Below are 14,738 nucleotides of genomic sequence, written 5' to 3'. Positions count from 1 at the left end.
CTTGCAGAAAATATTAGTGAGACTATTTGGGCAATAGCTCTCCATTTCAAGGGGTGTTTACCTGGTTTCAGTACTGGGGCAATCACACTTTTTCACCATATAGATGAGAACTCACCTTTGCTCCTGATATGATTGAAGATGGCAAGGATATGACATTGGCAATACACCGATTGGTGAATGTGGTCTGACCTTGTAGCCAAGTCAGGGCAAAGGCATAGGGTACTGAGGATTTCCCACTCATTGAATGGACAATTAAATGGCTCTATGTGAGGTGTATCAAAAGGTAAGTGAATTTGCTCCATCCACTATTTGAGGCCGTGAAATGCAGGCTGATAATTCTCAGACACAGAAGCTCGAGCATAACAGAGAGCAAAATGTTTGGTGACAGCATCTTAGTCAGTGTAGACAACACCATTCAGAGAGGTACTGGGTACAACTGTGGGGGCTGGTGTCTATAGAGACATTGAACCTTTGCCCAAACCTGTGAAGAAGGGGTATGTGGTCAAATGGTAGTTTGTGTCGTTTTATTACGTAGGTGCGGATCCGGACATGGAACTGTTTAAAGGCAATGAGGTGCTCCATAGACAGATGTCGCTTCTGTTTTAGAGAGCCCATCTGTGATGGCCACAGAGATTTCTGAAGTCTGATTGGGGGGGGGGGGGGGTCCCAAGCAAGGAATAGAGAATCACTAAGTTAGCTGCTGACAGAACGGCTGCGGTTCTGCTCTGGACAGCTGCACTGATACCTCCACCTGGTGAGGTGCCAAGGACAACAGAAGAGGCAAAGGGATCACACTCAGCATTGTTGAGAGCACATCTGGGTGGTCATCCAAGTCAGTGATGCTGAGGGAGGCAGAGGGCGACTGGAAAATTATCACAGTCACAAAGGTCATCATGGACTCTCCAATGGATGGAGGGGAGAAGACCAGGGATGCAGATGGAAAATTCAATGGCTGAACATGAGCCATATGCCACACTGGCGTGCGGGGGCACTGGCATTCAAGAGACAAAGATTAAGCTCTGCGAGCAAAGTTTCAATTCCTTTACTGATGCCAGTGGTTGTAGTTCCACCCCACAAAGAGTAGTAGGCTTTCAACTTACCCAAAATGAGAAGGGGCAGAGGGAACTGAGAAATCAATGCAGTCTGAGACACTCAATCACAGGGAGTAAGATACATGTTACAGATGATAAAATCTATAAATATCCTGACACGAACAGCCACAGCCTCCAAAGTCATACTGAGTGACACATGTTCACAGTAAAGTCCACACATAATTGCAAACTCTGCTCAACAATGTGTCATAGTCATTTTGATTCTTCAAATAGCCCCAGTATCCATGGAGGATAGAGGGCTGCAATGCTGGGAACCAAGTTTCCTGGAGGGCAAAGCAGAAAGCAGGGAAAACACATAAGATACAGTTCCGAAATAGGTGGTGCCACAAGAGCCATCAGGAACACTGTTTAGATTCAGAGGTGAAACACACAAGGTTCTGTGACATGGGGACCACAAGAAACTCGTTCACCTTGGGGGTCTTGATGTTTTTGCCAATGATTTCAATGTCCGCGAGGGCTTGTCTGTCCCAGTATCAGGGACAGAGGAGGAACATGAAGTCCCACAACCAGCAACCTGTAGCTCCTTCAGCTTCTAGCTGGTACCCAGTTGCTGATCAGCAGAATCCTGCGAGATGAACATCCCAAGGGACATCTTCCACATGAGAGATGTCAGGGGAGGTTGTTGCTTCTCCAGCTGTGGTTTGGGGAACAACAACCCTGGTGGGTGGGGAGTTGATGCACCCAAAGTGGGTGCGGGAGAAACAGTAGGTGGAGGGCCACCAACCACCAGGGGAGTGGGTGTAGTCAAGCATCCCTGAGAGGCTGGTGAAGAAGGCACGAAGGGTGAGGGTACTGTTGCTAGAGAGGATTGTCTTGTTATAGCACAGCAAATGTCATTGTCATAGATACAGGATAAAAATGATCATATTTCTTCTTGGCCTGCTGATACATGAGTCAGTGAAGAGTCTTGTGTTCTCAGATTTTCTTTTTTCTTTGGAAGACAGAGCAGTCAAGTGAACAGGGGGAATGGTTCTTACCGCAGATGGAGGGGCACAAGGAGCGTTTATGTGCAACTGATCTCCACAGTCCCTACAGATGGACCTGGTGTTACAACTCAATGATATGTGCCCAAATCTCAGGCATTTGAAGCACTACATGGGATGTTGAACATACGGTTTCACACTGCACTGATACACCATTACCTTGACCTTTTCAGACAACGATTTGCCTTCAGAGGCCAAATGACGGCCCCAGTATCAATCCTATTGTCTCTTTGGTCATCACTAGACATGACAGACAAAATGCCCACCCTGTCACTCCAAGTTGGCACGTAACTTGTCATCAGTCTGGAAAAGTAGGTCATGGTGGAAGCAGATACCTTGTATCTATTGAGACTGTTATGGGGGTAGGGGGATGATAGTTACAGGAAAGTCACCCAGCTTTTCATAGGTGAGTTGGGTGGGTAAGGGTTTCAGTAAATCACCTGAGCCAGGTGCTTGGACAATTCGTTAAAGAGGTCATAGCTACTTCTTTTTTCATTATTGATCAACTGAGTCAGTGCTTATTTTTAATATTACAATGAATCAGATATTAAATAAAACTTTGCTTCATTGCTTTTCATCTCTAGTGACGAAAACGGAATAGACATTCTTTTCTTCCACTCTGTTAAAGTTGGAAGTACAACATCACAACTGATGATAGAAATTTGCCATACTGTTTTGATACAGAGATGAACTGGCACTCATTTTTCTTTTCTTACTAAACTATGAAATAAAAATAAAAAGAGAAATAACTGTAGGTAAAGAGACTGCAGCACCACAGTTATGCTGAAAGAAGATAACAAAGAAATGAAAGATTTATGTGCCAGCCTATGGCTTCCAAGGACTTTCAAAAGAGGCCAGGAGGAATAATTAAAGAAGGCCTATGTGGAATCTTGTTACTGCACTGTAGCTAAACATAGTGCTATCATTGCAATACAAGACACAGAGGACCAAACCATGAGTTCTGTAGATAATGTGATCCCTCTCATTGTAATTAAGTGTGAAAGTGATGATGCATTACAGCATACAGTTTCTGAATGTGTCCTAAGGCACATATGTTATACCATTATTTCTACAATCACATGCACAGGCTGTCCAGAGGATATGCCAGTGGATGATAATGGAGCAGATTTTGTCCTAGTATATCCAAAATGTATTCGGTTCATGTTCAGCCTGAGAATTTGACAGACAATGGACTATTGTGGTATCCTCATAAGCCTCTTGGTAAGCTACATGTAAACCTGGAACATAATATTCCATAATGACATTGCAAAACTATGACAGAAAGTAAAAACAATAGCTTCCATAAATTTGGAAAACTCAGTACACAGACCGAATGTAGAGATGCCAGAGTCGTCTTCAATTCAGAGTTGAATATATGGCAAAAAAACCATGTCATAATGAAACAAATGCATTTTTACTTCTGGATTCTTGTGATAAATGCTACTCTTTGAAAAATTATGCACAATAAGAACAAAGCATTGCAAAATTACAATAAATGTTATGCTAACAATGAAGATATTCAAAATATCCTTATCTCACCTTGACAGTGTGGGCAGCAGTCTTCTGGTGGATTGAAGATGGGTTTATCACATTTGATAACAGGACACTTAATGACATTACACATCTCCAAACCAGCATGGCAGTAGCACTGGTGACACCCATCAGGCCATGTCATTCCATCTTCAAAAATATGTCCAGCTGCCAAAAGAACTTCTTTTAGAATCTGGGTATATATATCAGAAGATTGAGAAGAAGAAATGGTTATCAGAATTATAGAAATTCCAGGACAGAAAAGACAGACCACCACTCACATCAGAGAAGAAATGAAAACTAATGTGTATGTATTTCATAAGTTGTTATTGCCTCTGGGGTATCAAAATTTTGTTTTCCCCTGGAGCAGAGAGTGGGTTTATACTATAAATAAACATACACTTATGATGTAGCAGAGAGATGGTCTTGTCAGAAACAGATGAAACAGAACAGGAGGAAGGGGAAGATGACAGAAGATTTTGCAGAATGGAAACAGAGAGAAGGAAGGGCATGGGGTAGCAACAAAGGAACAGTGTCAATTGAAAGAAGGCCATTTAGCAGACAGGAAGGAGAAAAAGTTTTTGTAAAATAGGGGCAGAATGAGAGCAAGTAGCTAAAGAAGATGAAGTAATAACGGTAAGAATTAATAAAGCAAAAATAGGGTAAATTGTAAAATCTTGAAGTCACCATGAGAAAATAATGGAAACATAACCAGAAAATAAAATAACAGTGGATAAACAGGGTCAGGAGAGAGAGAATGTGGGTAAATGTAGATGGATAGGGAGGAAATAGGGGGAATGCAGAGCTATGGAATGATTTGGAGGGACACTGGACACTCATCACTACGTAAAGAGTTCAGAGAGGCTGTTTCTGTTGACAAGAAGGCTGTGGGAGAGAGGAAGGAGAATCAACAATCTATGAGCCAGAAGGCAACTACAGAAATCAAATTATTGTGATGTGTAATATACTCTGTAACAGAATGGACTATTTTAATCTTAATGGCAGATAAAAATTGCTGTTATCTAAGGTTACAGCTCTTTGATTGTCATGGCCCCATGTAATGATGCAAAGTGTGTTCACTGTTATCAGCTGATTACCTAATTTCATTCACAAATTTTCTACCATTTACTCATTAGCTGTTGCTTATTGTAAGACTAATATAGGAAGTGATTATCTTATACACAGGACAGATCTTACTATTGGATCATTGGAATATGATTGGGCAAGGGACTGGCAGTAAGAGTGGTTCAAGAATAGACCAAGACACTGCACTGGTTGGATGGATAGCAGAGTGCTTCTTTAGGGATATGTGGGAAGAATACTGGGCAAAAGTTCTTCACCATAGGGCACATCGAATGGTAGGTTGTTAAGCCCTGCCTGAATAACAAAATATGTGGTTACTATTTCTTTGTGGCTGGCCAACTATGGTGCAGAAAGTGTCGGGGGTATGGAACAATGTAACGTGGTTGATACGAGAGTGACAACCAGGAAGGTTAATTCCCCTTTCTGACACCATTGTGTTCGTGGTTGCTAAGTTGATGGATCAACAAAGTTCTTGATGACATAAAGTTATCCTCCATCCATCTGATGGTTTCAAATGAACTTATGTTTATAGGAAACTCTCTGGCAATTAATACTAATGCACTGTGTAATTGTTATTTATTATTTTTAATACTGAGATCTTAAAATAATGCTTAAGTTAGTTGTTGACTCTTGATCATAGCAATAAAAGACTTTCAGAACATAATTTTTACGTTTTACAGGATACCACAGGTTATTTGTGATGCAGGTTTAATGACAAGATCAGATTATTCATGTCCTGATTTTTATCACAGCAGCAGTAAACTTATAAAACCCATACTTACAAAGTGTTTTGCACATATTTTCAGACAGTTCTTCAACTGGATACAATTCATCATCCTCCATTTCTTGTTCTTCATCAACATCTTCTTCCTCATAATCATGTTCCTCACCTTCTTCTTTACCTTCAGTATCATCCTCAGGTTGCAAAGGAGTAGTATCAGTTTCAACTTCTTTCACTAAAATGAAATAATAATTTGTTAATTAATCAAATGTACGCATTAGCCATAAGAATGGTTAGTGTTTACATAAAATGTTTGGATGTTTTATGTTATTCACAAATATAGTTCTCTACAAAATACTGTCACATCTAAACCACAATCAACTCCAAATCCAATGGCAGGGTCATAAATGAAGTTCAATGCTTACTACTGAATGCACATTTATTACTTACAGCAAAGTACAGCCAGAACAGAACTAATCTCCTGAATGGAGAATGTGATTATTTATACAAATATTGAATACTCCAGCATGTTAGTATTTAAACAGACATTTCAAACATAAGATATTTCAAGACATTCCAGAAATGATAAATATCAAATAACAAATAACTGCTGGTGGGCACATTTGAATTGGTGACCCACAGCACACTAACCAGTGATGCTAATGGCTACACCACACCGCATGCAACAGAGCTTGTGACATTGCTCCCTCGCCTAGAGAAACAGTGACACACTGTTCGAGGAGTCCTTATTGGAGCTGACTACAGCATCCTGGATCTAAATCTTGTTAATGGTCCTTTGTGTGACTGCACTTGTGGATTCTCATGTTCTGGTCAATTTGCTAAATTTTCTACACTATGAGCATTAAAGGTGACCATTACCATTGAAGTTTTATGATCATCTGGTGGTTCTTCAGTTTCCTTGAACCTCCCATCATCTCTCTGCACCTCATTACTGTAGTAGGATTTCATCTATGCTCTTCTGTCTTTTTGATGATATCTTTGGCTTGTCATGTGATGAAGGATACGGTATGGCCCCAAATAATGCATTAGCAACTTTTTGATAGTCCCACTTTACACACATCTGTAAAAATCCATATCAAGTCTCCCAGGTTGTATCTCACTGGCTGGTGCTCGGAGTTATAGTGTTCTCAGCCTTTCCCCATATGCAAGCTAGCTGTCTTGCTTCTTCAGTCCTGTAATGAGGTGTTTCACATAGTCATCCTGAGTATTGTCCAGCTGAAAGGGGAACAATATATCCATTGTCATTTCATCCTCGTGACTGTGGAGCAGAAAGAATGGTATGAAGGCTGCAGTGTTTTGCTTTGCTGTGTTGTATGAGAATGACATGATGGTCAGCATTGTATCCCAATCTTTCTGTTCGGCATCAGAGTACATTGGGAGCGTATCTACCAATGTCTTATTAAAGTGTTTGTGAGGCCATTTATCTGCTAATGGTAGGAAGTTGTCATCCTGTGGCTTATGTCACAATGTGAAATTATCTCTGGCACTAGTCTCAACTGGAAAATTTTTCCATGATCAGAGATTATCTCCCAGGGTATTCCTTGCTTCAGAATGATGTCTTCTACAAGGAACTTCACTATTTCTGGAGCTTCAGCAGTTGGCACAGCTTTGGTGATAGCATAGCAAGTGTGGCAATCAGTACAGGCTATTATACAGTTATTCCAATTTGTCAGACTCAAGAACCTCCCCAGGAGGTCGATTCCACTTTAGTGGAATGCTGCTGCTGCAGGCAGGATTGATACCAGATGCCCCGGAGGTAACTGCAGCATGTGCATCTGTCATTGACACTCCTTAAGGTGGCGCAAGTAGTGTCAAATGAAGTGGTAGAGACCTGGCCAGTAATACCTGCATTTGGTTTGGTCTAGAGTCTTCCAAGTTCCAGATAATTTGGATGATGAGAAACCATTTCCACCACATAGATCACAGGTCCTCTTACATAAAGTTTCATCTATTAACTGTAATCTTGCCTTGGTCAGTTCCTCTTTTTTCAAGGTTTCTATGGTATTCAGCAATGCTGGATCTCCCTCTGATCAGCAGCAACATCATTTAATGCAGAAATTACTGAGATTCCATCCACACTGCAGTATTATACCAAAGGACTCCTTGAAAAGCAGTCAGCATCCTTTTGTATGGTTTAATTTTTGTATACCATTGTGACGTTGTGCTCCTGGTGCCTCAGTGCCCACCACACCAGTCAACTTAATAGATCCTTCAAGCTAGTCAGTCAGCATAGAGAATTTTATCCCTCACAACTATGAAAGGTTTTCCAAATAATATGGCTGGAACTTGTTGATGGCCCACCAGACAACTGCAAGATACTTTATTTGGTTCTAGAGTAATTCTCTTCAGACTTGGAGGGTACTCTGGAGGCATAAGCTATCACATTTCCAGCACATTGCTGAATTTTTGCTAGAATGGACACTGTCCAAAAACTGCTAGCATCAGTTTGTAGTTCCATCTTGGCTTTCTCTTAATAGAATGCTAGAACTGTATACAATGCTAGCACCTCCTTAAAAGCAAGGAAAGACCTTTCTTGTGCCTTGTTCCAAAAAATTTCGGTTTGTCCCTGCAGTAGTTCTTGCAAGTAGTATGCCTTGGTATAGAAGTCCTTTATGAATTGCCAGTAGTATGAGCATATTTAAGAAAACTTCTCATGTCACAAATGTGCTGAGGAGTCAAAAAATCTGTAGCTACTCTTATTTACTCTGGACTGTGACAGACTTCATTGCCATTCACTAAGTGCCCCAAGATTTTTATTTCTTGGGCACTGAAGAGGCACTTTTTCGGATTCAGGCATAGACCTTCACTTTGAACATACTTCAACAACGCTGTCAGTCAGCTTAGATGTTCTTAAAATGTTTTTGAAAAAATGACCGTGTCATACAGACAGCAAAGGCACATCGTTCATTTAAGGTGTTGATGCAGGTTGTCTGTCGTATGTCCAAAGATGGCTGGATTCTTGCATAGTCAAAACGGCATGAATTTGAACTCTTAGAGGCCATCATGAGTTACAAAGGCAATCTTTTTCTGGTCATCCCCATCAACATTGATTTCCTAGTAGGCTGTCTACATGTCAATAGTTGAGAAGTGCATAGCTTCTTTCAACCAGTCCAGGGAGTCATCAGTGTGCATCAATGGATACACATCTTTCTTTTTGATTTTGTTCAGTCTTCAGTAGTCAATGCAGAAATGCCATGTGCCATTCTTCTTCCTCACAAGGACCACTGGAGAGGACCAAGGACTCTCTGAAGGTTCAGTGATTTAATCTCGCAGTATTTTCTCTACTTCCTCCCAGATTATCTATTGTTCACCTAGTGACACTCTACTTGAGTGCTGGCTAATTGGTGGATGATACCAGTATTGATCTGGTATTTTACAAGGGGCTGCTTGGTGTATCTTTTCTTCAATCTGAATTTAAGGGCATCAGAAAATTGATACAGAATGGCTACTACTCACAAACACAGTTCCTCAGTGAGGTCAGATCCTGTTGATAGTTCGATAATAGCTTTCCCCCTGTTGTGTTGTCTGTAGTGGTAGTTGAGTATGATTCTTTGTCAGTGCTGCTAAGCTGTTGTTCCTAGACCCGTTTGGCTGTCCCTACACAAATACCTTTAGGGGTGAGTTGTGACTGTTCATGACAGTAATCCAAATTTCCCTTGACTGCACACAATGCTTATAATTGTCACTGGCTTGTAGATTTCTTTTGAGAGGCTGAGTGGCTTTTTTCAATTGACAAAAGCAGTAGTAAAGAATGGAGTGAGTGAAATAAATCAAGGAGAAATTTGGGAAAGGGAATTATAATTCACAGAGGAAAAATAAAACCTTTAAGGTCTGCCGATGATATTTTTATTCTGTCAGAGACTCATCTACTATTTTTAATGTCTCATTGCATACTCTAATTTCCTCAACATTGTCTGATTCAATTTGAATATATTCCATTCCCTCCATTTTACTTTTTTAAATGTTTATCTTGTAACCTCTTTACAAGGCACTCTTCATTCTGTTCAGTCCGCAGCTTGTGGTCTTGTGATAGCGTTCTCGCTTCCTGCGCACAGGGTCCTGGGTTTGATTCCTGGCGGGGTCAGGGATTTTTCCTGCCTCGAGATGACTGCGTGTTGTGTCGTCTTCATCATCATCATCATCATCATCATCATCATCATCATTCATGCCCATTATGGTCGGAGGAAGGCAATGGCAAACCACCTCCACTAGGACCTTGCCTAGTACAGCAGTACACGTCTCCCGCATTGTCCCCTACACCCCTCGGAGAATGGGACCTCATCATCATCATCATCATCATCATCATCATCATCATTCTGTTCAACAGATCTTTCAAGTCCTTTGCCATCTCTGGCAGAATAGCAATGTCATTGGCAAATCTTATAATTTTTATGTCTCCTCTGTGAATTATAATTCCCTTTCCCAAATTTCTCCTTGATTTCCTTCAGTCACTCAGTTCTTTGCTAGTGTCCCCTTTCATAGCCTTCGACTTGTATACGAGCAGTCTTGTTACTGTGCAAGTTTTCTTTTTTTAAATTCTCTAATCTAAGCTGTTGCAACAATAACAAATTAAAAATGTGTGTGATGTGGAACTCAGAACCTGATCTTTGTCTGCAACATTTGTTTGGAAGCTAGATTTAAATATAAACTCCACTTAATGAAAAAGTTCGCTTCTAGGACTTTATCAATTGGAAATATGCATAGTAGATGAGTTGATATTGGGCTCAATTATTATAACGTTGAAGAAGAAAAGGCAGATACAAATCTGAGGAAAAGATGGCCAGGCACCAGAAATGTCATGCCAACAGATAGTGAGTTGTGTATTTATATAAGGCTAGTGCAAACAGCCATACACAACCATAACAAATGAAGAATGTAGAAAATTGACTAAAAGATAGTGGGTTTGTAACAACTACCTGGTCTTGCTGGACACACAAGGTATCTGTATTCAATCATTGTGCGATGAAACTGCAGAAAAGAATATGCGGGTGAGAACACATCTGGGAGTGTATCACCATGCAGGTTATCTGCAAGTCACTGCTGTCACAAGACAGGTAAAATACCATTTAGTGTTTTCTCAGTTACTTAAAAACTATGCTAATAAATGCTACTACCATTCTTCCATTTAAACTGTTACTTACTATCTTCCTTCACCAATACTCTGAGTATTTCCTCTTTTCTGCCTCTTCATTTCCCAATGTTCATTGGAGTTCTCATTTTCTTTTTGTTTTCCTTCTCTTTTCCTTATTTTACACTATTACCTCTTTGATCATTTTCATCTACCATATTGTCTCATCACACAGTCTGTTACTCAATCTTTCTTCAGATCTTTTATGAAATTAAATTTGTAAATTCTGCTTAACAACCCAGGGATGTGAATTTTATTTGCTAGATGCTTGAGACAGTATTAACCAATTTGCTGCTAACAAACTTTTCCAGGATGACTTCTCCAAATTAATTTTGCCTTTGTTACCAGAGAAAGTATCTCTTCCTCTGAAAAGTCATGTTGCAAAACATCAAACTTTTTGTGCAGCCGAGAGACTCTGGGAGAAATGTGATGTCTTTCAATACAGAAATATTGCTTGTAATATCTCCTTTCCCTGGGTTTTCACTGAAGTATCATTATTTTATGTGTGTCACAGCTTTTTCCCAGTTATTTGGAAAGCAAGAAGTTCATGTTGGTCTCCCAAATACTGGGGAGTGACATGGTTATCATACATTGTTCTTACACAGAAATGACTCTAACAGACCCTCCTCTGAATTTATTCATTTTCTTTTCTAAATAATAATTGGTATCAATAGGAAGTTTTATTAACATATTCTGCTTTGAGTTTTCTTATCATAAGACTGTTACAATGGCTCTGTAACTTACCTTGTTTGCACTGGCATATGGGACATCCGGTATTATCTCTTTCAAGTCCATTGGGGCAGTACTGCGAACAGTTAAGTGTTGGGCACTGAGATACTTTGTGGGCATGTTCACCTTCTGAAACAATTCAAGCAATACATTTTTGTGTGATCTAATCAAAAGAAAACAACAAAACAATGAAACAGGTAATGATATCAAATAGTAAAGCATTAAGATGTGGATAAGCAGAGAATGAGTGAGTGAGTGAGTGAGTGAGTGAGTGAGTGAGTGTGTGTGTGTGTGTGTGTGTGTGTGGATTATAATCTTAATGTTACTTTTATACACAAATATATAAAGCTAATTTATTGAGATTTTCATCCTATGTATCATTTTTAAGGAAGCCACAGTAATTTGAAATAGCACATTTGATACATGTGCTTTAATCATGAATACTTAACAAATTTAAAGACTGTGTTTTCATATAAGCAGAGCAGATCAGACAAGTTTGATTCCTGACCCACTCCCAAAACTGAATCTTCTGGTATTTCATATTTAAATATGTGCAGTTTGGACTGTAGGTAGATTCCTTTCAAATCTGTTTAAACATATATATTACAGAGTCACAAAAGAGAAAGCTGTTCATGATTTACTTTAAGAAAAAAGACCATTTCTATACTGCTGAACAGACCTTGTTTAAGCCAGAAAGGCAGATGTGCCTGAGACTGGCCAACTTAACCCAGCAATCCCCATGATCAAATAGACATGAGAAGCGCTGTTCTTGGCATACGTCAGAAAACAGTGAGTGGATGGAGTTTGATGTGAACAATTGATTGTGAATCTGGAGAGAAGTTATTATTTCTACATGATATTTGTTCCATTATGAGTGGTTAAAAAGGTGTCTAGCCTTAGATGAGTGACTTGTGTTTGCCAGTGATTTAACTTTGTGAAAGTGTAAGCAACCTATTCGACTACAGAAAAGTATGACTGTACCATTGAGACATCTTGGAACAATATGTTGCAAGTGATGGGATGGAAAGAACAGTGTCATATTTACCGTTGTAACCTTGACTTTACCGTTGATTTAGAGAGTTAGTCTCCTTGTCAAGAGAAAATTCCACATGGTAGACATGTATCTGAACTGAACAATTTTAGCTTTGTTTATCAGTATTGTTATTAAGCTAGAAGTTTGATTAGCTGAATTTTGAAGTACAAATGAACAAAGTTGAACACAACCAATATAAACCTGCCACTCCACAGTGCTATATGAACTGAGCAGTGAGTGCGCTGTAATCAGTCATCTATAAATCAAGAAATTAATCTGTAAATTAGGAAGTAATACTCATGGCATCATTACCTTCTAAGTGCTACATATTTGTGATTTACAGAGGTGGCTACCAAATTTGTCTCTTATCTGGGTTACTTCTCTAAGATGACAGCATTTTATCATAGATTTAATTACTGTTACTTGAAGACTGGATCCTTCTTGACATATTAAATTTGCATATATGGGCAGCAACCGAATAAAGCATCTTGCAAAGTTCAGTAATGCTGCTGCATAAACTAATATAGCACACTGACCAAAATATCTCAAAACTGGTTCTGTGTGATACTTTGCATCCTTTTAGCAGTAAAAAACTACATTAGTTGACACTGTCATGTCTTGTAATATGACAATGCAGGAATGGGACTTCTTATTTATCTGCCTGCTCAAATACTCTTCTATTTGCTGGTGCTCTAGCTTGAAAAATGATTCATTTGAAAGATAGCGAGTTTCCAGCCTTGTTTATGTGCTTGTTATGACTCAATGGCCCTATTATTTGGTTAGTTGTTAATTTTGTTCCTAAATTATTTACCACATCTTGCACATATTACATTTATGGATGATATGACCAAAGAATTATTGGTATACTATTTACAATAACACTTTTCAGGTGCCTGGAAAGAGTGTTAATTCAAAGATATTACAATATTAAGTGATCTTCATTACCTTCACAAACGGGGCAGCATTCATTTTCTACATGTTTTGGGTTTGAGCATTTTATTTCACACATAAAAGACCAACATTCTTTCTTCCCATCAGTGCAAATGCATGTTGTGCACGGATCCTCTTGCCATTTTTCTCCATCTTTCATGACCATGCTCTTTGAATGAACAACACAGCCAGGTGTGTCAGCTGAAATAAGCAAAATGATGGTATTGGAAACATTATACATAATCATTCAATTGTAAAGACTTGTTATTAACACTTGCAATACCTTCACTGTCAACCATTATGACTTTCAATAAAACTATTTATTTATCATCCATCCTTGACCATTAAATGCAACTGATGTCATCTGTGATGTACATACACACTTACATTTACAATCACATAAATAACACATTTGGTGATATTGTACATCATTACTGTCTACCAAGGTACAAAACTGTTCATCATACAACAAATGATACATGCAATATATTCAACACTGTAGGAAAATATAGATTGCTATTTACCATACAGAATTCACTTACATAAGATTAAGATTAAATGAAACTATACTGGGTGAGATAGTGCATTGGTTAGCGCACTGGACTCGCATTTGGGAGGACAGTGGTTCAAACCCACGTCAAATTGCTTCAGGCAAATTCCAGGATGGTTCCTTTGAAAGGGCATGGCTAACTTCCTTCCTCATCCTTCCCTAATGTGATGGGACTGATGACCTCGCTGTTTGGTCCCCTCCCGCATACCAACCAACCAACAAATTTGCTTGTTATTGTCGCAAGACCTGAACTATGTGACCCACTGTGTGCCTGTACTGGCAACATGTTAAATAGTTTTACTCCCATGTACGCTTTAAGAAAAAGAGACTGACCACAAAGGAATTATCTGAAAGTGATGGAAATCGATAGAGCTGATGTACATCTGCAAACAAACAAATGGTTACAATTTCAGAAAAAACTGTGTGATTTATTTAAGAGAAGGAGCTTCACAAACTGAGCAACTCAATAACACGTTGGTCCGCCTCTGGCCATTATGCAAACAGTATCCAGCTTGGCAGTGATTGATGGAGTTGATGGATGTCATCCTGAGGGATGTAGTGCCTAATTTTGTCTAATCGGGGCATGCCAGAACTGGTTGGAGGGCCCTGCCCATTAAGCTCCAAACGTTATCAATTGGGGAAAGATCCGATGACCTTGCTGGCCAAAGTAGGATTTGGCAAACCTGAAGACCAGCAGTAGAAAATCTTGCCGTGTCAGGGCGGGCATTATCTTGCTGAAATATAAGCCCATGAAGGACAGTAACATGGTGCATAGAATTTCACAGAGGTACCAATGTTCTGTAAGTGTGCTGTGGATGACAACCAAAGGGATCCTGCTATGAAAAGAAATGGCACCCTAGATCATGTCTTGTGGTTGTCAGGCCATATGGCAGGTGACAGTCAGGTTGGTATCCCACA

At 39.5% G+C, this 14,738-nt stretch overlaps 1 protein-coding gene across 1 annotated transcript in view; it reads right to left on the bottom strand.

The window, feature by feature from the left end:
• Window positions 1-14,738, bottom strand: part of LOC126235338 (cysteine-rich motor neuron 1 protein-like) — a 139,856-nt gene that overhangs the window by 13,705 nt on the left and 111,413 nt on the right. Inside the window, exons 8-11 of the mRNA XM_049944060.1 lie at window positions 13,286-13,471; window positions 11,323-11,436; window positions 5,491-5,664; window positions 3,635-3,793 (exon numbers count right to left, since the gene is read on the bottom strand). Of these exons, the coding sequence (XP_049800017.1) occupies window positions 3,635-3,793; window positions 5,491-5,664; window positions 11,323-11,436; window positions 13,286-13,471 (633 nt within the window). The remainder of the gene's footprint in view (window positions 1-3,634; window positions 3,794-5,490; window positions 5,665-11,322; window positions 11,437-13,285; window positions 13,472-14,738) is intronic.

The sequence above is a fragment of the Schistocerca nitens genome, chromosome 2 (assembly GCF_023898315.1).
Source record: "Schistocerca nitens isolate TAMUIC-IGC-003100 chromosome 2, iqSchNite1.1, whole genome shotgun sequence".
NCBI lineage: Eukaryota > Metazoa > Arthropoda > Insecta > Orthoptera > Acrididae > Schistocerca > Schistocerca nitens.
This window is presented reverse-complemented; position numbering and strand designations above follow the sequence as displayed.